The sequence below is a fragment of the Tamandua tetradactyla genome, chromosome 17 (genome assembly GCF_023851605.1).
Source record: "Tamandua tetradactyla isolate mTamTet1 chromosome 17, mTamTet1.pri, whole genome shotgun sequence".
Lineage (NCBI taxonomy): Eukaryota > Metazoa > Chordata > Mammalia > Pilosa > Myrmecophagidae > Tamandua > Tamandua tetradactyla.
The window spans coordinates 44037395-44061444 of record NC_135343.1 but is presented as its reverse complement, the minus strand read 5'-3'; the positions used below and the strand labels follow the sequence as shown (position 1 = coordinate 44061444).

General features: G+C 44.3%; 1 protein-coding gene across 4 annotated transcripts in view; it reads left to right on the top strand.

Moving 5' to 3' along the window:
- The first annotated feature begins 9772 nt into the window (after window positions 1–9772).
- Window positions 9773–24050, top strand: part of TGFA (transforming growth factor alpha) — a 101479-nt gene continuing 87201 nt past the window's right edge. For 2 of the 4 annotated variants that reach the window (XM_077134495.1, XM_077134494.1), the window contains exon 1: window positions 9773–9859. In XM_077134495.1, the coding sequence (XP_076990610.1) occupies window positions 9805–9859 (55 nt within the window). In that variant the 5' untranslated portion in view covers window positions 9773–9804. Of the gene's footprint in view, window positions 9860–10511; window positions 10623–24050 lie in introns of those variants that run through there. The other 2 variants (XM_077134497.1, XM_077134496.1) reach the window with 1 other exon arrangement.

The following is a 24050-nucleotide window of genomic DNA, read 5'->3' as shown; positions in this document are numbered from 1 at the left end:
CTGTCACGTTTTCAAGCAGTTAAAAAAAAATGATTCCTTTCTATTTCATGCAGGTAGCACATCAAACAGCAGGTTAAGGAATCAGAGGCTAAGAGGGCTCTGAGTTTTGCATAAGGAATATCACAACAGGACCATATTTTGAATTCCTCTTGGCCAAGTGTCCTTGCGGTGATGTGATGTCCTCCCCTGGAGAAATGACTTCCATTTTGCTCTGGCAGTTGCCACGGGAGGAACAAATGTTTACTGAGCCCACTGTGCGCTGCCCTGGGCATGGAGTTCAGGAGCAGGGGTTCAAACCCTGGTTGTATGACCCTGCACAAATCACTTAGTCTCTCTGAGCCTCAGTTTTCACATTTTTAAAATGGAGATGACATTACCAGCTTCGCTTTACACGGATGAGTAAGGATCAAATGAGATAACCATACAGAAGTTCTTTGTAAAGGGTACCGTGATAGGCAAATGGTGGTTATCTCAGCCAGGATGATCCAACAGCAATACCAGAGAACCTGCCCCACCTAGGAAGTCCCATCCAGGAGACTTCCAAGGTGCTGTCAAACTGGAGGAGCAGGTCACTTGGCTGGCTCCAGTCTGGCATGAGGCTTGGGTATCAGGAAAAGACCTGTGAGAACAGGCAGGCCAGGTCTCTGGTGATGCTGAAGGAAGGACCAGGAAAGAGGGCTGGGGGGCAGGTGCATTTGCTCTCAGATCTGAGGTGGGGTTTCAGAGCAGAGGTGAGGGCTGGCGCACAGGCAAGACCTGCATTGTGCTGAGTCGTTTCCTACTGTATTAGCAAACTGGTTCCCACAGGTTATATGAATGCCCACCAGAAAACAACAACAAAGCAACCAGGAGCCCAGGCAGCTGAGAGGCAGGAATCCAATGGCAGGATGAAAGTGTCTCTCAGACCGGGATAGAAGTCAAGGGCTTTTTGTTGTTGCAGTTGCTGTTAACTGAGAATCACACATGAACTAAAATGGGAAGGAAAAAAGAAGTGAACCACATCGGGATAAAGGCCAACTAAATTTAGGATTTTTTAACAAAAAAAAGACAAAATGTCAACATACTCTCTTAAAACTAAGGACAAAGTATAAAAAATCTCGCTCTTACAATTAAATTGAAAGGCATTTGAATGTTTAGTGTCTCATATAGCTGGTAGAAAGAGAGAAAGTGGGATGTAAGGAAGGAAAAAGGAGAGAGAAGTCGGTGGCAGAGAAAGGCCTGGAAAGAGGCACACGTGAGGCGGCAATGCGAGGCCAGAAGTGAAGCACCGGGAGAGGGAATGACTAGAGGTCTGCAAATTAGCATGGAGCCAGAGAAACTGCTCTTGTCACTTGGAGCCTGGCCCTCCAAATACCTTATTACCAACTTTTGCTTTCTGATTATTTCTGAGTGGTCACTCCTGCACTAGAAATAGCTCATCTGCCTCCAGTTTTAGGAATACATGTTTATTTCCCATTGGAATTCTGAAATCTTTGCCATGTATGAAGGAATGATTTCAGTTCAGTTAGCTTACTTTTTTCTTTTCCTTTCCTTATTTTATTTATTTATTTTACTATGTTCCTAATGGTAGCCAGTAAAAACTCAACAGGGTAAAAAAAGCAGTGGCAAGACCCTGCCTTTGAGCACAGCTATCGCCCTGTCAGGATCAGATCTTCAGAGATTTAACCCTGAATAGCGTAACTAGAAAAGCTTACTGAGCCGCCCTTATGTCCTCCGATATGGCCAGCAAGCGTTGCTTCGGATACTTAAGTCTGGTGAAGTCAAAAACAGGTTGGCTTTGGTAGTAGTGCTGGGGATGGCGGAAATGGAGCTGCCTTCCCCGCCTCTCCTGCAACCTGGAGCCGTCCCCAATCCCATTGCCAGGAGAATGTACCAGACTCCGAGGGCAGGGCAGGTGCCCAGTGCAAAATCCTCTCCTGAAGATTCTCCAGGCACCCCTTCGACAGCTACTGATATCATGGGGGTTACTCAAGAACAGACCAGCCTCAAACACTGCCCACACACGCCAGTGCCGCCCTGACCTACCCCATCTTCCCAGCTCTGGCAAACACTGCGACTTCCCATTTCATGTGAAGCGACAGTGCTTTCCATGTGTCAGGCCCCAACTTACACCCTCACACATGGGCTTGTTTAAGCTTCATAAAGACCCTGTGCTCTGGGTTTTAGGATAGCCCCCCACAGGCCAGGAGACTGGCAATCAGAAAGACCAAGAGAGTTGTCCTTGGTTCGTTTAGTGCGGGGGTGGCGTTTGAATCTAGAAACCACTAAGGCCCTTTCAACTCCCACCATGTCACTGGGGTCCTCAAGGGCCCATTCCCTACAGTTTGGGGCACAGTCTTTCAAGGTAGAACCACCCTGACTTTTATGATTGAAAAACTACTTTGTCTGGTTAACGGTATGGATCTAGTTTTCTAAGCAGTGGGCGTTGGAATAAATATCTGAAAGGAAAGGAGAATTCCCATGTGTGGGAACTGGAGGGAAGGAGGAGGAGCGGAGCCTACTGGTACTGGGTGATTCCAGCCTATAATGAGCTTTTTGCAAAAGGTCAAAGGTCACTTGGCCCAGCTGACCACGGTACTGGGAAAGCCCCATTTCCTGGGAAATGAATGGACAATCAGGGGCCTAGTCAGTCGCTGCTGCTTCTTAACCTTGAAGCCACAAATTTTTTAAAAAAATAAACAAGGGAAGCTGTTTACGACTCCAAGAGCGATCTAGTCTCATTGATTTTTATTCACGGAAGATGCCAAAAAAATCCCCAACTCGCTACAATTTGTTTTTTTGTTAGAAACCAAAAAGGGGGGAAACTCAAATGTTTTTGCTGTCCCTCATTTGGACGTTTCTGACCTAAAGTAAACAGGGGACCTCTGTCCTTTGTGTTGGGCAGTGGCAGACACAGGGCCGTTGTTCTGGGAGCGCTGTGGGTCCTGGGGCGCCAGTCCGCACTGAGGGCCCTCTGTCCCCGACGCTGAGATGAGCACAGGCAGCCCCCGGCCCCCACCGAGGCTGTGGCACCAGCGCCAACAGTTGACGTCCAAGCTCCATCTCTCCCTGTCCCCCCAGAATCACCTCTACCTCTAGGAAAGAAGGGGAACCCTCCCATCTGTCTTTCTTGACAACTCTGTCACCTGCCAACCTGCCCTCGCAGTCTTTCTTTCTGAAAGAACTTAGTTTGTTTCTTGTTACAAAAGTGAAATATATTCATTGTAGAGTTTAAATAGGGAAAAAGAAAGAGAATAGACAAAGAATCATGCAATTTACCACCCAGATACGAAGCAGTTTGGGTATGCTTTGCTTTCTATCTGTTTTTCTAGGTGTGTATATCTACATATTTATGGGGGTGGCGCAGCATTTGAGTCACATGGTATATTTTTTAGGGACGTATTATAAATATACAACAAAATAGGGGGTGCAAGGGTAGTTCAGTAGTGGAATTCTTGCCTGCCATATAGGAGACCTGCGTTCGATTCCTGGCCCGTGCACTTCCCAATCAAGCAAGTAAGCAAACAAATAAAAAAATTTCAACAAACAGTGCTATAATAAGGGGATACTCACATGGAAAAAGAATGAAATGTGACCCCCGCCATACAGTATACAAGAAAATAAATATATATACACACACACCCCAAAATAAATTTCAATTGGTTTGAAGAATTTAAAGTAACAGCACTGGAATAGATACAGATATTATAAATATAGATGGAGTCGTTATCCTGGAGTTCACACATACGCTTCAGAGAGTCTATAAATCCCTGTCATAAAATGCACCATTTAGTACACATATATAGATATAGACCTATAGATATAGATACATATATATGGGGAGGGCAAATAAGACAGTTTATAGCTTTCATCAGAGGTATGTGACCCAGTGAACCAATGATTTATATTACCTCGGCTTGGGGAAAAGCACCCAATGTTGGAAACAGGCAGCCTTCCACATAGCTGGTAGGGATGTGCATTAATAAAACATTTCTGTAGGGCACCTTGAGTAATCTCAAATATGTATATGTGTGTGTAATCTAAAATAGTCCCATTATGAATTTAAACTAATGAAAAGCAGTGTAAGACAAAAGTAGATAAACAAATTGTTAATTTAGTATATGAAGCCCTGGGTGGGTGGGACGGACTAATAAACAATTTGCAGTATATAAAGGTACTATTTCAAGTTGGTGGGGGAAAAGAATGGACAAGATTTTTCACCACCAAATCAAATTGGTGTAGAAAATGTTATATAAATAGTTAAATTAGCCTCATTTGATTTCTGTTTCTAATGTTTTAATATGAAGAATTTACAACCATGCCTTCAGCATCAAGTATGAGACTAACAGTCACTCAGGCATTAAAGACATTCCATTAGACCCCACAGAAAGGAGTGTAAACAGAGGCAGGCAGAGGGTTAGCTTGGCGGCTTTTCAATGTCAGGATACTGGATCATCCCCAGATTCTCTTGGCCTCATGGCACAAGATGGATGCCACAACTCCATGATACCTTAGACAACTGTCTTTGAGGCAGGAAGAAGGGTTACTGCCTCTTTCAGCAAGAAGCAAATTCCTCCCCAGATGTTTTTTTGTTTTTGGCATGGGCAGGCACCACCCCCCTGATGTTTTAACTGGAGTCCTCTGGACATTCCATGGCCAGAACTGAATCATGTGCCCACTCCTAGGCCAATCACCAACAAAGAGCAAGGGATTGTCCTGACTGACGCTTTGCACTGGGTATACTGCCAATCAAAACAAATTGGGATTCTGTTATGAGCAAGGAAAGGGAGCTGTCCATCTCAAAGGCAACTAACAGTGAGTGCCACAACATATTAAAAATCAGGAGTTAGCCTTAATATCAAGTATAACTGCTTTCATTGCACACTGACACTCCTTTTGTATTATTGAGTTCATTATTTGCTTAACTGGAATGTTTTCTCTGAAAAAAATTTTTTTCAGTTAGGGTGATACAGGACAATCACTTTTTTATAATTGCTTGCCTGACACATCCGGTTAAGGAACAGAATTTTGTGCCTCAGTTAATTCCCCTCAAAACGTGGTAGCTAATGCTTTGCCATCATTGGCATTTAGTGTGGCAAAAGTCAATGTGTATTTTCCCTTGGAGGTAACCTGATTATTCTGCCCAAGTGGCTCCATGAGGGCAGAGAACACTTTGCTTGTCTCTTTGAATCCCTCGTGCCTTGTCCGGTGCCTGGAACATAACAGGCTCCCCAGTGGACATGTATGGAATGAACGTGTGAAAGAAAACTAAGAGCCTGTCATCTGCTGAGATGGCAAGGGAAGAGCACTGTTTTCACAGTGAACTTTCTTGCCCCTGTGGAGTTGGTGTGGCTGCCCCCATTGGATGTCCCCTTGGCAGTGCTCCCTCTGTGTCAGGTGTCAAACGCGGGCTCTCCACCCCCCACCCTCGCTGCCCCGGGGGATTCCTGCTCCCCGCTCCTGGTGCACTCCAGAATTTGGGCACTTCCAGAAGGCTGCAAGGAGATGGAGATTTGCCCCATCCAACTTTCCTGATTTGTTTTTTCCTTTTGCCCTTGTCACCATTAAACTTGAGAGCTCTTGGGTTCTGATGAGAGAGGCCTTTCTCTTCTGTGAGGTGAACTGAAGGTTATCAGACCTTCCCCTCAAGCTGGTCTCATCTGCACTCAGTCTTAAAGAAACTCTTGAAATGTCTGGTGGGTGGGTAGAATCCTTTTTCCGTCTTAAACAATGACATGGGTTTTCCCCTATCATTATTTTCCTTCGGTCATTTCTTTGGCAGTTTGGAAGGGAGGCAGATGGGACGGTCAATGTAAGAATTCAGATGTCTGTCACAGAATGGAAGTCTGTCCTTGCACTTCTCATGTTCTCTTTAGACGATGTCCTCTCCACCTGGCAGATGTACGGGATGCATAGCCTCCTCCTCCCATCACCAATCCCTCCTGTTTGGAGACACTAGAACAGTCTTCTCCATTGGCTCTATGCTCTCTTTTGGGCTCCCCATTAAAAAAAATATTTTAGATATCCCAGCTTTGTCTTTCTTTGTCTCATATTTTATTTCTCATTGTTTTCTTTCTTTTCACCTGAGCTTGGGGAGAATTCCTTGAGTTTGTCAGGCAAACGGACCCATCACTGAATTAAGCTTCCTTGCCAGCTCTCCATGGTTCATCACTTCCCTGTTTCCACCAACACCGCTAGTTTCACTTCCTGGAGGATTTGGGGGCATTGGACTTAAGACTTTCCCTGGGTACTCTTCGTCCCAGAGTACAGAGGGGCAGTGCAGCACAGCTGAGGCTGCTGGGGACAGCAGTGAAGCAGCAAAGACGGAATGGGATGTACAGCTCTTCTGCCTCTGACTATGCTTAATGGAATAGTTTGGCATTGGCTCTGCTAAATTCTCTGGGTATCCTGGATATCTGGGCAATTCCTGAGCTGTGTGAGAAGACACTGACTTGCCCTGCAGCAGTCATCAGTGACCTTGAGTCTTAAAGACTCTGACCTAGTGGCGCCTTGATGCCATAGAGCTGCTCGAAGCAACCGTGAGGAGCCAATCTCCAGATTTCAGTAACAAGGCTCTAGAGCCATTCTGTGATATCTGTTGGGAAGAAAGGATCTGAGCTTATACAAAAACATTAGTGTGCTTTCCCAAGGTAGATTTGGAAGCTTAGAGATGTTAAGCAGAAGGTCGGACAAGCCTCTGGACAACACTGGCGATGGAAACCACCCAGGTAGATGGAGACAAAGCAAACTCCTCTTAGCGCTTCTTATAGTGTCCGTTACGCTGGTGATTAAAACTGTGTAAAAATGAGCTCAGCATAAGGTTTCCTAATTTTTGCTTTGGCTAGAGATGAGGAATGTGCTAATAGCGGAGCCCTCATTGGGGATTGATACATGGATTGCACTTTTCTTTGGATTAGATTTCTTTTCCTAAATCCCTTAATACATTAAAATTTCCTCACCCTACCTCAACATAGTTCTCCAGAGTCCTTTATATTACCTCCCTGTCTCTTTCTCATACACAGATGGCTTCTGATGTTTGCTCTCCTATTACACCCAGGAGCCCTCTTTTGCCTTCTGTCTGAGCTCCCTGCCTGCTGCTGCCAAGCAGGAGGGTCCTGCAGCCACTTGAAGCCATGCTGGTCAGTTCTCTCTAAGGCTTGTCTGCATGAACCGAAATTCCTTCCATGCCGTGGTCCATGGCCGTGCTTCCTCCCCATGAATATCTGAGCTGTTTACTCACCAATATCTCTGGTAAATTGCCCGATCTAAATAGCAGCTCAGCGGCCTGAATCATTCAGGGAAGCCTCCAGTGCTCATGGCCCACAGTCACTTCTACAAATGAATCAGGAAGGAGGGGGAGGCTGATTACAGTGAAGAAGGAGACTATTTAAACATGCACTCTTTAATAAGTATGTAGAAGAAAGGACAGAGAAAACTGAGAGTGGGATTTTACTGGCCTCTGAATAGGACATCACATAGTTCTCTTGTCTGTACAGGTAGGTTTTTTGCAGAAGGGATTAGACTGAGCTGGGGGCCACCCTGTGGGCAACGCAGTCCAGGCGTCATCCTCGTGGGAAGGCCACAGGGCCACAGGCTCCACCAGCATGGAGAACAGTACCTGCAGTGACAAAGCAAGACAGCAGGTAGGTGCTGGGAGGGGAAGGACACACCTGAATCTCCACACAGCTTCCAGGGGCTACAGCTGGAAATTTTTTGTGGGGGGAGTACCTGGACTGGGAATCGAACCCCAGTCTCCCACATGGAAGGCAAGCATTCTACCACTAACCACCTGGGTACCCTTCAGCTGGAATTTTACTCAGCAGGAGAACACTGGAGAGCAACACACTCCACGCTGCTGAAATACAGAAACAACATAACATCCTTCAGGAAAACTGATTTCTTTGCTGTAGATCACATTTTGTAATTTTTTCCTCATTCTTCTTAAACCACAGGCTGAGATACAAATTCATATCTCCTGATTTACACTATCTCCCACAGGAAGGGTGTGTATGTGTGTGGGTGTGCATATTCATACACTCAAGCAAAGGACCTGAGTTGGAAATTAAAAAATAAAGATAATGGTAGGAAGTTTAGAGAAAGGAAAGGTATGACCACAGAAGGATTTTTCGCTAAATAAAGCTAGATTCATCGAATACTTGCAAGATAATAAATGCTGTGCTAAGCACTCAAATTTTTGCATTTAATCCTCACATCACCCCCCAGTGAGTTAGAAATGAGGAGACTGAGGCAGCACAGCACAGAAGCCAACACATGATCTTTGGGACCAGCCAGTTTTGCTTTCACAATCAGGCGCTGCTGTGCGACTCTGCATGTTACAAAATTCTCTCGGTCTCAACTGGTTTCATCTATTTTAGAGGATATTCTGTTTAATAGGATAAGATCTATGTCATAGGTTTGTCATGAAGATTAAATGAGATAATAAGATGTCTAAGCCAGAGTGACAACACTTTAGGATATTAGGTTTTCCCCTAATTGAAACATAAGCAAATGTTTGAAAAATCATTTTGCTTTACTTTACAAAAACAATATGGAAGTTTTAAAAAATACTATTTTTTGACTTGAACAAAGTGGAAGTTCTGAAACTACAGATAGGTACCGGCCCTTGAAAATACTGGGGGGAATAAATGATTTCCGAACATTAGAATGCACTTTGGCTTGGGTACTTTTCAGATGACAAGATGGCAAATTAACGCTTAATATAAAAGATTTTTCAATCCTGAAGGGAATAAGCTCCTTGGCTTCCTTCTGTTGCTATTTTCCTCTACCCCAACCGCCTGTGCACAGGGGCAGAGAAGCAGAAACTGCTGAATCTGTGTCTTAGCAGATGGGCAACCAACTCTCAGGCCACAATGAGCCTGATGTGTCGGTCCCAGGAGGACACGAGGTGACAGGTCTTCTCCAGTCCTACCTGGAGCCTGGAGAACAGGAGAAGAACAGGGAGGCCTGTACTCAAGGAAGGCTGGTCCAGAGCGGAGCCACAGAAACCCCAAGAACAGGCTGATTTCACTCTAGACGTTGGCACAGATGCTGAAGGCCATCAAGGAAACCCTACTAAAGAAAGTGTGAGTGTGTCCCTGTGCATGCCAGAACACATAATGATACTGTGGCTCCTTGAGGGTTGCAAGGTTAACACAGCCTCTGACAAATGTATTGAAAGGAATGATCTGCCCAGGTAAATTTACGCCCTTTTCCAAATTCCTTTTTACACTGGTGCTTCCTGCCCAGCCATTGAAACCAGTGGGCTGGTCCCTCCTTATTGAAATGAGGCCCCTGCGCTACAAGCGCATTCAGCTACAGTCAGCCTGGAGAGTCTGGGCCCATGCCCAAGAAAACCTCCCGCGATTCCCCGGCTCTGGGAGGATGGTCTATTTCAGAAAAGTTAGGCCGGAGGGGGCAAGGAGAAGAGACTCAGCTCAGGTGTGACCCTCGGACACCTGGAGAATGGTTACTGCCTCTCCCGGGTGTTCTGTCCCCTTTGGACGGTGTCCGGAGCCTGTGGGTTTTCCATTCTCCGCCTGGGATGCTCTCTTTGTCCCCGTCACTTCCCCAAATACCACTAGTAGGGGCCAGCTCGGTACCCTAAAAGGGTCACCCCCGTGGTTCTGGCCCACAACCCTTCTCGCAGGCAAGCACTTGTCCCGCTCTTGGCCTCCTCAAATGCCTGGATGGGAGGGGCGGATAACCAGGTTTCTCGCGGACAGAGACCCATCTTCACGATCTGCCCTAGGTCACACTGAGGGGACCCGCCCCTCTTCACTGTGTGCATGCCTGGGACCCGGGGGCGGGACCCGCGAGGAGCGCGGAATGTGGCAGGCCTCAGGCGTCCACAGAACTGTTTCTCACCCGCATGGGGACGCAGGTGGGAAACCTGGTTTAACAGATTTCTTCGCTTGATTCTGGGGAGCACTTTCTTTGCGCCGATCCTCGGCAGGCGGCGGGTGAAGCCCTCAGGTCCCTCTCCTAATCGCATTCTCGGTCCCCGCCTGGAGGGCCCCTAGGATCTGCCTTCTGTGCAGGTGACCGTCGCCCGGGCGGCTCCGCTCCGCCGCCTAGAGCCTGGAGACGGTCACTGCGCCCCGGGACGCCCAGGCTCCGCCGCGCGCCCCGACCCCGCGCACAGGGACCGGCAGCCTGGGGGTGGCGTCTAAAGTCGGGCGCTTCCTGCCCTTTCCTCGTCCGGGGCTCCAGGCTCCCGCTGCCAGGCTCCGGGAGTCCCTGACCGCCCCGCCCCGCCGCCCGAGCCCGGCTCGGTGTGCGCAGCGTCCCCGCCTCCAGCCCCAAACCCCCACCCCCTGTGCCCTCAGGGGGGCACCCCCATAGGGCGCGGGAGGGTGGGCAGCCGTGACCCGGTCGCCGAGGGGCGAAGAGGTGACGGTAACCGCCTCCCTATTTCCGCCCGGCGGGCGGCGCGGCGGGGTGAGTGCGAGCGGAGAGGCGCTGGGTCCTCCCTCCGCCCTCCCGCACTGGGGGCCGGCCCTGCCTCCCGACGCCTTTTCCCCCCCGCACGGCGGCGCCGCTCAGTCACTCGGGCTCCGCAGGTAGGGCGGGAGGCTGGAGCGCCTGCTGCCCGTCCGCCCGTAAAATGGTCACCTCGGCTGGAGAGCTCGCCCTGTTCGCGCTGGGTACGTACGCTGCCGGCCGCGCCACCCAGCTTTCCCCTCTCCCCTCCATGTCTCTTTTCTGGGGGTTTTCCGGGCCCGCCTAGGAGAGTGGAGGGGAGCTAGTGCTTCGAAGGGGGTTGGAGGCTGGGAGGCAAGGGGAGACGCCGGTGCGGATGGGATGGAGTTTGGGGAACCCGTTCCAAAGGGGGGGGTGGGCGTCGAGCCCCCAGCCTTCCCCTGGGAAGCCGCCGCCTGGGCCGCCCGGGAGAACGCCGCGGAGAGGGAAGCGGCGTGTGCACGGGGTTGAACTTTAATCTGCTGCGCTGTGTCTGCGCGCACACACGCCCGCAGCTACCTGCTGGCTGGGCTGCCTCGGAGTGTTCACCCGCGGCGGCAGCGCGGCGACTCTGAGCCGCCTGGTGACCCCTGGTCTGTCCCGCAGCCCCAGCAGCGGACAGATTTTCACGATCAGCAGAGGAGCCCGCAGTCTTCTAACTTTAAGAGCTCTCGAGCTTTTAGGGTGGGTTTTGGATTATTATTATTTTTTCCGATTAATTGTTCTTTTAATTAACTTCCCTGGGAGAGTTGGTTTAGGTGTCTGTGGAAGGCCGGAGTGAAACCCTGTATGGAGCCTTGCCAATTTCCTTTGAGTTTGTTCTTGGAAACGATCAAGGCCGGGGGGAGGGGAGGGGAAGTTAAACCAGCACCCTCGGGGTCGGGGCTGCAGAGCTGGCGAGGGTTGCCGCGGTGCGGTGAACAGGGTGATCGGTAAGTGCCCCGCGCCCCGGTGCCGCGCCGCCGGGCTGGCTCTTTCGCGTCGAGGTGCTGGATCTCCCTGGTGTAGTGGGAGCCGATTAACAGACCAGGTGTCCGGGTTGTTGCCGCAGCCTTCCGTGGAATGAATGGTTCAGGCCGTAGCCCCTGAGTTTTAACCGTGTAATGCAAGTTCTCGCTGATCATCTCCTAGGGTCTGAGAAAAGCTATGCAACCACTCCCCCAAAAATGTCCAGAGTCGCCGCCTCACCCCGTTGCGTGTAGTTTCCGGGGTTCAGTGACCCGCCTGCAATCCTGTTCTTGAAACACTGATTAAAAATCGCAGGAGAGGCGTCACCTAAGGGAAACAGGGAGCAGTCTTGGAACTGAATTCTCCCAGCTGCACCCTCACCTGAAATTCACCAACAGGTGGCATGATTATGGGTGGATATTTGTTTTTTTCCTTTTTTCCAGAACTATCTTTTTTTAATGCAGTTATTTTGATTTCAGATTTTTTTATAGCACCAATACAGCGGAACCTTCCGGCATGCAGTTCTCTGTTGTAACATACTATATTTGCAAAAAAAAAATACTTGTCATAATAATAATAGCGAACACTATTTAAGTACTTTAGCTGTGCCAGGCAATGTTCTAAGTAATCTACATGTAATTAGCAGTTAATTTTCCCACCTATCTGATGAAGGTATTTTTATCATCCCTATTTTATGGATGAGCAAGATGAAGCTAGAGGCCCACCAGTAAGTTGATGAGGGGCCAGGGGAGAGTGATCATTAAAAGAGTGTGGAAGGAATGTGCATATGAAAACTCCCCTAACTTGAAGTCAGGATAGCCCCATCTCCCAGGTTTAGGACTTTGAGGAGAGACTTTGTGGAATTCCCAGGAACTTGCAGTGAAATTGGGTTTCCTATTGGACCCATAGGATCTTTTTTTTTTTGCATGGGCAGGCACTGGGAAACGAACCTGGGTCCCCAGAATGATGGCAGGCCAGAACTCTGCCACTGAGCCATCGTGGCCTGCCCTGGATCCCATAGGGTCTTAATGAGGTCTTAGATTATTCGGTAAAAACTTCAGGCAGGAAATGATGGTAAGCAAGATTGAGGCAATCTTTGAACATTGTCCCTCCCCCCATCTTGGTATACCCCTCCATGAAAACCTAAGAGTGTTCTCTTCAACTTGACCTTTGTTTTCATCGCTAAGAAAAAGACTATAGACTTTAAGTGACTGATCAACATGTAGTTGTGGGCTCATACAATTCCAAAACGTGAAGCAGTTGAAAAGGTGGAGAAAAAAAGGCAGGTGTAATTTATACCCATAAGGACTCCTTTATATATGTATGTGTATGTGTATGTGTATATCAGAACCATTAGTGTCATTGATTTATTAGATCAGCTGCCTCACTTTCTGCTACATGACTAGCAGATAAGTCTTTAATGTGCACCTTTCCTCCAGAGCTGCTTTCCCTCTAATCTTTCTTAAATTAGTTGAAGACAGTCCCAGGTGAGTCAGCCATTGGTTAACATCACCAACCAAGATCTAGAAAATCGGGATCTCTCCCCACCCTGATTGGAACAGTGGGGGAAGACACTGGCTGTTAGGAGTCTGAGTTGATGCTCCTGATTCTTTGGAACCTGAGCATTCATTGATGTTTTGTGAGCCAGACAGTGTAGAGCCTGTTGCCAAAGTAGCAACATAGGAAACAAAGTCTAGGTTCCTGAGGTCCTCTCCTCCCATGTTAGGTTTCCGTGACTGGGTTTTCAGCAGGGCTGGAAGGGCAGACTTCACAGGGGCTTGGCACTTCCAGTCGCAAGTCCTCCGTATCCAGACGGCAAGATGTGTAATCTTGGGCAAGTTACTTAGCCTCTCTGTGCCTTGTTTTCCTCATCTGTAAAATGAGGCTAATAATAGGGTTGTTAAATATATTATATGTATGTAGAATGGTGCCTGGCATGTTGCAAGAGCTCAATTTTAGCGCCATCATCAATTGTTGTCATTGTCACTTTGAACCCTGTAGAATTCCAGAAATCATTGCAGGTTATGTGGCTTCTGCAACCAGGAGAGTTTATCCATCTTATTCATCTCATCTCCCTGACCTTTCCTAAACCAGAAAATACCATCCAACCTAAAAAAAGTCTACTTAGTGAGTTCCAGTGAACATTGTGTGGTCTAATCAGAAATTCAAGTTTGGGGGTACTTTCAGAAATCTTGAATTCTGTAAGTTTTTATTCAAAACATTAAAAATCTGCATAAAAATCTTTAACGTTAAATGATTGATTTTTGGGTTATTGACTTCGGCACTGGGGTTCCGGTTTTCACTTCTGTAAAATGGGAATAATGAAATGGTACCCACCTCCCTGGTCGTTATGAGAATTAAATGAGATGATCAATACAGAAATTATTTGTAAACTGTAATATTAAAGAGCTACACAGATGGAATTGATTTTAAATACAGGAATGGGGGCAAGGGTTTTTGTATCTTAATGCCTCTCGAGGCTTGCCCGTGTTGTATTTGTTAGCAAGGTGGAGGAGAGAAAGTACCAGATAAGTTAGTTATTTTTGTGGGAGCTCCCGGGAGTGAGGACTCGGTGTAGACCTAAAGAAGGAACCAGCCGTAGGACCTACAGCGACATTAGGAATGGGTGAAGGTGGAATAGGTCGTTGTGTGGAATTCGAGACTGAGGGACCAGTAGGGGGCATGAGGCATAAGACATTTCTTTTCTCCCTTACAGGGAGATGAGGTCTTCCCGTGTCATCGGTGGAGCTTTGCCGAGGACACATTTTCCTTACTGAGCAGTAGCACTCGGGAGTAGGCTTAAAGGTGTATATGGAAGGCTTAGAGGCTGAGTTTCCCATGTTTACTTTTCCAAAATTTTGTTTCCTCAGGATAAATTGATGTTTCTGTAAAAACTCAATATCCCCTGCAAAAGGGGACCTTTCTTATAGGAGTAAACGATGTTTCGTGTTACTATAGTAATATACAAAAAATAGATGACTTTTCACTAGAGCTGCCTCTAACGACCTTTTGAAAGTGTGTTTTGAACAAGGTCCTACTCTTTGGGTTTTTTCACTAAATAATATGGGCAGTGTCTGTGAAAAGGAGAGTTACTAGCCTGCACACATAAGTAGGCAGCATGTGCTGGCTTTCACATGCAAAGCCTCTGGTATCTTCTGTAGCAGTGTCATCACACTTGAAGTGCCTTAAGATCACTTGGAGGGCTTGTTCACCCAGATTGCTGGGTGCCATCTCCAGAGTTTCTGATTTGGTAGGTTGAAGAGTTTGCATGAAACAAATCCCCAGATGTGGTTGATGCAGCTGGTACCGGGAGCACAGGTGGAGAACCACCACTCTATAGTAAGGTGCTGTCAGGGAAAACTTCTGGCTTAACCAATTGCATTTTATTCGAAGTGTGTTCTGACACTTATAATTGCTGCTGAGGGTTTATGAGCCATTATTGAAGCTTCTATGCCCTATCTTGCTGACCAGTGCAGGGAGAGAACTCGGACTGAGACCTCTTAATTGTTGTTATGTTCTTGCACTTTATGCATGGAAAATGCGATGGTCCCATGTTATTAAACGTAAGTTTACCAACATCAATCATGTCAGACTTTCTTTTCTTGGATTGCCAAAATTATCCATTGCTTTTCTGACATTTCAAACCTTTTTAATTGCTTGATTTTAAGGCATGAATTTAACTCCATGCAAAAATATTAAGATTGCATCCATAGAGGATTGAGGGCCATGAACAGTAGCTGTTTTGTTTTTCCCCTGTGAAAGAGGAATATAAGTGTAAGAAATTTGTATAGAGTCAAAAGGATCATTCCAGAAACATTTCTTGCGAGATCTTCATTCCAAGTACAAGGTACATTCCTTTTCGGTCACCTCTAAATATCTGGATAAATTCTTTTGAGCATTATGAATTTGTTGTATTGACTTAGGGAATAAATAGTTATTAACCTGGGCTTGGAAAATGTTGGAAGTTTATTGAAATGGAATTTTGTCTACTTGCTGGTGCTTTGTCTAGATTTAAGTCAGAGGAAACTTCAACACAGTTTTGCCTCACATGGAGTCTCTCCCAAGTCAAGTGAATTCTGTGTTCAGTACTTCTGCCTTCAATTTTTTGGTTCTTATTCTCCTTGTTGTTCCCTTACTTTGAAAAGCTTTCAGTGCTTCCCAACTTAGAGTTTGTACTCTGCAAGTATTTGTCAATGGTTAATACATCCTTAGGAAGGACTGGTATGTTTGTCCAGCCCGCTGTTGCCTTGTGTTGTTTTAGTATTCCCTTTGAATGTATTAACTCTCCAGCTGGGAATCTCAGTAGTAAAGTACCTGCTTCTCTGTGTTCTGCCTGGATTAATACTAGTTGGTGCTTGTCCTCTCTCCCCTACTAGTTGAAGGGCTCCTTGAGGGCAGGGACCCTTGGTCTTCACCTCTTCCCTGGGTCTTCTGAACCTCAGAGAGATTAATAAGCATTTGGTGGTCCACAGAGCAGGTGCCCAGTGCAGGATAGTCCAAGCAAAGACTCATTTGGCAAATATGTGGCTGGGTGGTTAGTGTTAATCCTGGAGAACCCTTTGCTATGATAACCGAAGTTGGTTGTGTATAAATTCTTGCATCACTGATGCAGCTAGCCTTAGAATAGTCTTTTATTGTTGTTTAAAAAACAGGTTATGATGTAATGTTTTTTTATAACTGAAGAAACATTTTTACTGTGGAACATCTGGAAAATGCAGGAAAGCATAAAAGACAAATGTTTTAATGGCCCGTAATCCCATCACCCCTAGATAACCACGACTAACAATTTGTTGCAGAATATGAAGGATGATTGTTTAGGAAGCTATTATTTACAAGTATACATGAGTTTTAGTGGGCTTACGCTATTTAAATTATTTGTTTTTGTAACTTAATCTTTCATAATAAACTTTTTTTTCAGACTCCAAGCTTTTAATTAATAATTTCAGAAGATGTAAAATTACTCTGTCAATTTGCTATAAACATTTACAAACACATACTCTCAATTTTTGCTCTCATCTCATCGTGGACTGTAACAAAGAGTTTGGGGCCAGAACTGATCACAGACTGCAACAAGGAGAAGCAGTGATTTAGGGTTTCTTGAAGACCCCATACTCTCTCATGCCCCCAGGGTTGTACAAGTTGCCTCCTGAACTGGGGGACCCTCCACCTCCCCTCCCTTTAAAGATTCAGCATTAGGGGTCCCTGCTCCTCCAAAATGCTCCCTGGACCCTGTGCACAAGTTGGAGGCCTTTTCTCGGTGGCTCACTCTATGGCCCGTTCCCAGCACACTCACCACTGCTGTACTCATAATAAACTTTTTATGTCATTAGACATTCATCCACAATGTCACTCTTAGGGGTGAGATAATATTCCCTTAACTGTAAATCCTATAAGTTAATCAATTTTGTAGCCCTTTGACAATATAAATTTTTCTAATCTCTCACTGTCATGAGTAATACAAATTGATACAGCTCTTTTTTGGGGGTCAGTGTGGCAATAGCTCTCAATTTTAAATGGGCATAATTTTTTAGCCAGTAATTCTACTTTTTGATATATAGCACACATAAATACCTGTCTAAAATGTAAATGATGGTAATTGTTGCATTCTATGATAGCAACAAGTCGTCAGTACCACACTGTTGTGATTATTTAAGGAGATTCCACATGTAAGTGCTTATGTGTATCCCTACGATGATTTACTGTGTAGCTATTTAAGAGAATAAAGAAAGGTTTCTATGATAGATTAAATTCCAGCGGGTGCACAGGTGGTTCAGTGGTTAGAATGCCTGCCTTTCATGCGGGAGACCTAGGTTTGATTCCCAGACCATGCACCCCCCCAAAAAAAAAAAATTTCAGAAGGCAAGTTGTCAAAAATTATGGACAGTACATATTGGTTTAAGTTGGCTAATATTTTTATACCAAGCTTATATTAAATGTATAAAGCTGAAAGTCAGTGAAGATAAATCATGATACAGTGGACATTCTTGTACATAAATGTTTGGCACATTTGAGCATTTATTTGGGATAAATTCCTAGAAGTTGGTCTTTCTACCAGCAGTGTCTGGATGCCCACCTACTTGAATCTTCCATAACATCAGAAGTTAGTTTTAACATCTGCCAAGTTGATTGGGGGGAGAACAGTCCAATTTTCATATTTGGTGTTTGTTAGGAGTGAAATTTTTTGTTGTTGGACAAAATGTCATTGTGTTATTTGCATCTTAACCTTCTCAAAAACTTTCTTATCGAATGATCATCCTTTTCTTAAAACTTTGTAATAATGCTCTATATAAAATAGATAAATAGTAGTCTTTTATCTTATATTGCGAATATTTCCTCCCATTTATTGTTTCTTTTACTATTTTGCTTATGGTATTTTGCCATACCTGAGGTTTTTATTTTATGTATCAGAAGCTATAAATCTTTCCCCTTATACTATCTACCTTTGCTTGTAGATTTAGAAAAACTTTCCCTACCCTAGGATAAGGTACAAGTTTACTTATTTTTTCTTCTAATTCTTTGGGTGTCTCATAAATTTTATTGGACGATTTTATCTATAATTTATTAATGTATATAGTGTCAGGTACGACTCATTTCATTTTCTAAAACAGTGACCATTAGTCTCATTGCCATTTATGGAATAATCCATCCTTCCCCTCTAGTTTGAAATTCCAATTTTATCGTATGATCAATTCTTATGAGTACTTCAATCTGTTTGTAGAATTTCAGTTTGGTTCCATTGTTTTGTCTTTTTGCCTTTATTGTGAATTTGTTCATTCATTTATTCTACAAATATTTAGTAAGCACCTATTCTGTGCTAGGACACTTCTGGTGCTAGGGGATCAGCCAGGAATGCAAGATGAGACAGAGTCCCTTTTCTCATGGAGCTTGTGTTCTAGTGGGTGAGAAATTACCCCTCCTATCTATTCTATTTGGTTATTGCTGGTACCTATTTATTTTGTAATGGGTCTTGTTAGTTCTAACAATCATTTAATTGATTCTCTTGATTTTCTGTATAATCCTGATTGAAGGATATATCATGTAATCTTGAAAGTGATAATTCTGCCTCCTTCCTTTTACTATTTTATCTCATTCCTTTTTTATAGTGCTGGTAGAATTTTAAGAACAACACTTAAAAAAAAAGAAAGTAGATATCCTCATATTTTTCTTGGTATTACTGACAGTGTTTGTAGCTTTTAATACACACACGTATATATGTACATGCGTATGTATTAGTTCTTCATCATATTTATAAAATGTAGTCTTTACATAACTTACTAGAAGATTTAGCATTTTGTTTTTTAAAACAGGAGAAATTAATATGTGTGGAGTTTGCTTATGAATATTTGAGGGCATTATTGACTCAATCATATTTTAAAAATCAATTAAAATCATGCTTGAATTCCTAGAATAGTCTTCTTGACTCTGTGGTATTATTCTCTGCACACATGCTGGACTGGACCCACTGTGAGGTGTTTGGGATCTTGTTTTCTTGTTTAGGTTTTGATATCAAAGTCATGGCAGTTTTATAAAATAAATCTTAAAATATTCCATCTTTTTTGTGCTCTGAAACAGTTTGATTATCATGGAAACTGGCAGTTTTGTGGCAGCTTGAAAGAAATTGCTTATGAAAATTCTGGACCTGGCTTCTATTTAGTGTTTAGTAATTATTTGTTTTCTTCAAAATTTATTCAATTCAGCTTTCTAAATTTTTAGCATCAACTTAATAAGTGGTCTCCTTTCAATTAAAAAAATTTTTTGCATCTGTAACCCCAGTTAATGTGATGTCCCCAAATGTGAAACAAACACCCAGGCCCCCAAAATAAAATATGTTTTTAAGTTGGTTTTTCCTGATATCATTTGGGGGGAAATAAAACAAACTTCTTTTTAATCAATAAACTAGACCCAAAGTGAAAGTTTCATATTTAATAGTGTTCCCATAAACCCACGTAAATAACTTTTTAGTTTGTTTGGAAGTTGCAGTGGTGCCATTTGTAAATTGAATGCTGCGAGGCATTGTGACTTGCAGCGAGGTTGTCCCCTGTGTCCGATGGTTTCCTGAGCTTTAACAACCTCCCAAACACTATTGTGTTCATTAGATGCTGCTATAGTGTTTGGAGTAAGACAATCCATGTTTGGTTGGGGGATTTTTTATTGTGGGTTTTTTGTTGTTGTTTTGTGTTGCTTTTAAAGATCAGTCCTTCTAGGTAAAAACACTGGATTCTTAACAAAGAGGCCAAATCCCCCACTTGGTCCTTTAGTGCCTTTCTTCTGAGTTTGGATGAGGTCAGTAAACTCCTGGGGCATATGGAGGATAGAAGCACGTTTAGCGCTCCTGCTCCTCTTTCATCTTCTCTTGCCAGGTCTGAAGCATTCTCTGGGTAATCACTCTGCCTCCAGCAGGTACAGGAGATTAACCGGCTAACTGCTACGGATAATGTGGCGACACAGAAGCAGCCGGAGCTGATAAATGTGAGGTTTGCAATTACACGCTCTGCTCCCCTCCCTCTGCCAGGCCTTGGCACCCATCAAGGAAGACACAAACTTAGGGTACTTTTCTTGGTTAAAAGAGCAGTGTTGCTACCTGTGACTTTTACTGTGGCAGTGGCTCTGAGGAATCCAGTAAGGCATTATCTGTTCCCCTAATGTCACTGAGCTCGCTGGGAAACTCTGCACTTGAGCCCTTCTCACCTGAGGAGAGGCTTCCGAGTGATCATTTTTGCACTGGAAGAGTGCATCATGGGGCCGGCTTGCTGTACACAGTCCCTGCCAGCAAACTTAAACAATGACAGATGTTTTTGTGCACATAGCAGACCTTGGGTGTTATAATTAGGGTTTCAGGGAATGAATCATAGATCCCTGAACTGGAATGAAAGCAAGCCCGGGGCCTGAGCATTTTTTAGGGATGGGAGGTTAACTCATAGCTCCCACAGATGTCTAGTCCTCCGGATCTGGACTCTCCCTGAACCTCATCAGCCGCTCCCCGGTCCCCCAAAGAAAACTCTGAAAACAACGTACCTCTTGTGCTGGCCACAGTCCAGACCACTTAGCGCCTGCCCAGCACACACGTCCCCTCTCTTCTCCCCCACCCCCCCGGTGTGCCGCTCAGGGTGCTCTCTCCCCACCGGTCCCAGGTAAAGCCACTCTTTCTTTTTCCAAAATGAAACGGAATCTACAAACAAAACATACTGCAAAACATGCCAATTCCTACTTACCAGAGACATCCTCATATGGGGTGAACCACCAGGTATCCCACCAGTTCTTTCTGTGCACAGATGGAGATACTTGTATGTTTACCTTTTCTTTTTTCTTTTCAAAGGTGGCATTTGGTCGGTTCTGTTTTAAAATCTGCTTTTTGCATACAGTATATGATGAAAATATGTATTTCACAAAAATGTAAATGTATCTATTGATTTATTATTTTTAATGGCTTTAAAGTATCCTATTATATGACTCTATCATTCTTTATGGATAGAGCCATAGATTGTTTCAGGCTTTTAAATATTTAAACCTGAGATGTAAATACTCTCAGCTAAATCATTACCAGCATCTTTTAACTATTTGCTATGGATAAATCCCCAGAAATGAATTGCTAGGTCAAAAGGTGCACACTTTCTCCCCCTCTTTAATATGTTTTGACAACCTGTCCTCTGGGAAGGCCGTACAAATGTATATACGTCTTCCATGTGTGTGGATGCCTCTCTATAAACAATCTCGCTTATGGTAAATGTTATCATATTTTTGACTTTGCTAATTATGTTGACAAAATGGCATTTCATTGTTTTAATGTTTATTTCTTTGGTTTTTAGTAAGATAAAGTGTCTTTTTTGCGCTTGGCTATTTGAATTTGTTTTCTTGCGAGTGTCCTTAGACCATTTATGTTTGTGGGTTAGTTTTCTTATTGATTTGTATATGTATATATATATATATATATATATAAAACATCTTCCCCATTTTGCCTATTTGTATGTGATGTGTTTGATTTACAAAAGTGTGGTTTTACTTTTGTTTTAATTTTAAGAATTATGAGCTGTTCTTTTTTTCTTTATAATTTCTACTTCTTTGTGGAACTCAGTCTTGGGTGTAGGAACGCATTTTCTATGACCCTTTCATCTCTAATTTCTCCTTTCACTTCTTCTATTTCTGCCTTTCCGACTAATATATATATATATATTTTTTTAACATGGGCAGGCACCGGGAATCAAACCCGGGTCCTCGGGCATGGCAGGCAAGCATTCTTACCTGCTGAGCCACCGTGGCCCCCCCCCCAGACTAATATTTTAAAGTCTTGAATATATTTTGATGTATATGAGATAAGGAACTATTTTGCCCTTTTGTCAAATAACCATCCAACTATCCTAACACTGACTGAATAATTTATTCTCCAGTCACCAATTTCAGATCCCACTTTTGTCATTTAGTATTCTTAGGAGTACTTGAGTTTGTGGGATTTGTGTTCTCTCCCAGGGATCTGAGGATCATGTTTGTAGTGAACCCCTCTCACAGCTTGGGAAGGTACCGTTGCCCCAGGAAGTTGGGCAGAAAATACTGGGACCCGGGAAGGGAAACAGTGGTGACTTCTACTTGCCTCCCCCCTCGGGACTGATGGAGCACAAGAATAATTCCGTTTGCTGGAGAGGAGGACCACTTTCCATTTTCCTCTCCCTGGGGAAGACGGTTGAGTCACCTAATTCCTGAGCTGGGTTAGAGGCTGATGAGCATTGCCTCACGCAGGGCTGGAGGCCTCAGACTCCCGCCTGTGCTCCCGCTCCAGCACCAGGGACCCCGAGGTGGACTTTGTTCTCCTTCGGCCATTCTGAGCAGCTGAGACGGTATGTTTTCACGTCTCTTCTCACCCGAGAGTCCTGTGAGGTGTGTGCCCCTGGCACGCCTGGAACCGCAGGCCAGACCTGGCATGTCTTCCTGGAACATGGAATAATTTGAGAATCAAAAAGGAACTGATAAAGAATTAAAAAAAAAAAAAGAAAAAGAACTGAATTGGCAGGTCATACAACCTTGTTTTCTATATTAAAACCAATTCAGATATGTTAAATAAGAGGATGCAAGATTGAAATATCAAAATTAATCTCTAGGATGAAACATAAGACTTCAGATAAATTGTGATTTTTTTTTCCATTGGGTTGTTTCAAACCATACCCCCAGGCTCTGGGGAAGTGAGTACAAGTTCACTCTCTTTGTCTTTCAGGTGATTTGGTGAAAGAGTTTGAGAAGTGCCATCCCAGGTAGTTGACTGATTTTCAGATACTTAGAGCAAAAACAGTTGCCAAAATGAATAGCCTCATCTTTTATGATTCATAAGCTTTTCCAGGATCTCTCAGTACCTCAGAATCGTCACATCCTTCTTAGCTATGAACGGGCAGGTACTGTGAGTTGAGTTTCTTTCCTGACTTAATTAAACAGACCTCTGCTTTATTTTAACTTTCCTTTGAGATGGGGTGGGGAGGGAGTGAAATATATAAAATAAAAGACATTACCCCAGTTACTTGGACTGATGCTCTGTTAGGTTCAAAAGAGTGGGACCTTATTTTATTGAAGCCAGCATTTCAAATAAATCCTTATTTTTGAACCTTCTGTAGGCTGTAGAAGTTTTCAGAGAAGGGACAGGTTATGCACCCGTGATCCACTTGAAAGTTAGAGATTTACGCTTAAGAAGACATCCACTCAATGTATAATGTGCCCTTATTTTCTTGAGAAGTGCCTCTTTCCCCAAGTGTGGAATAGAGGAAAAAATAAACAAAACAATCCTTTCAACTAAATTAGGTATTTTTGGATTTCAGATAAAAGGCAGGGCACTTTTTAGCAGTAAAAACAGAATCTTTTGTAGTATCTTGCCTGTCGTTCCATTTCGGACATCTCTAAGTGATCAAGCAGTAAGTGATGTTTTTGTGAACCAAGAATAAAATAACTTTTGGCTCCTAAGTCTCCCAAGTGGCTACTTTATTCACCTAATGCTGTCTTACAAAACCAACGAAATGAATAACAAAAATAAGATCTATCAGCCCTCTGTGCAGGATACTATTTATCCATCCATCCTTTCCTCCACCCCTCCACCTATGTAAATGTCCATGTATCTATATTGATTTACTTAGATTATTTTTATAAATGGATTGTTCACTTCAGCAAACATTTACTTTGCATCGGATATTCTGCTGGGCTATGGCAATATTTAATACAGACATGACTGTGGCCTAACCCTTACCTCCAGCCCCTGAATCATTTGCAGATATTGGGAAGCACAGACACATGACCTTTCACAATATGGCATGAGACCCAGCAGGCACCATGGGCTCAGGAAGGCAGGTTCTCGGTCTGACCTGGCCAGGACACTTCCTTGAGGAGATCATGGCCAACCCTCAGAACCCTGGCACGCAGTAAGTTCTCTGAGTGCCTTATGTCTTGCACAACCTCTTTTACACCATCTAGCCATCCTATGAGATTTGGTGATTATCCCCATTTTAGAGATGAGGAAATCAAGGCACAAAAATGTTAGGTGATCTGCCCAAGCTCCCACAGCCTGTGAGTAGCAGGACAAGGGTTTGAACCCACCGAGTCTAGCTCCGGGGCTCGCCTGCTGTCCCAGCTGGTCCAGGGCTCTGCCTCTCTGTGTCAGTCATGGCGGATTGTGAGCACCTGCCTCTGTTGGTGAG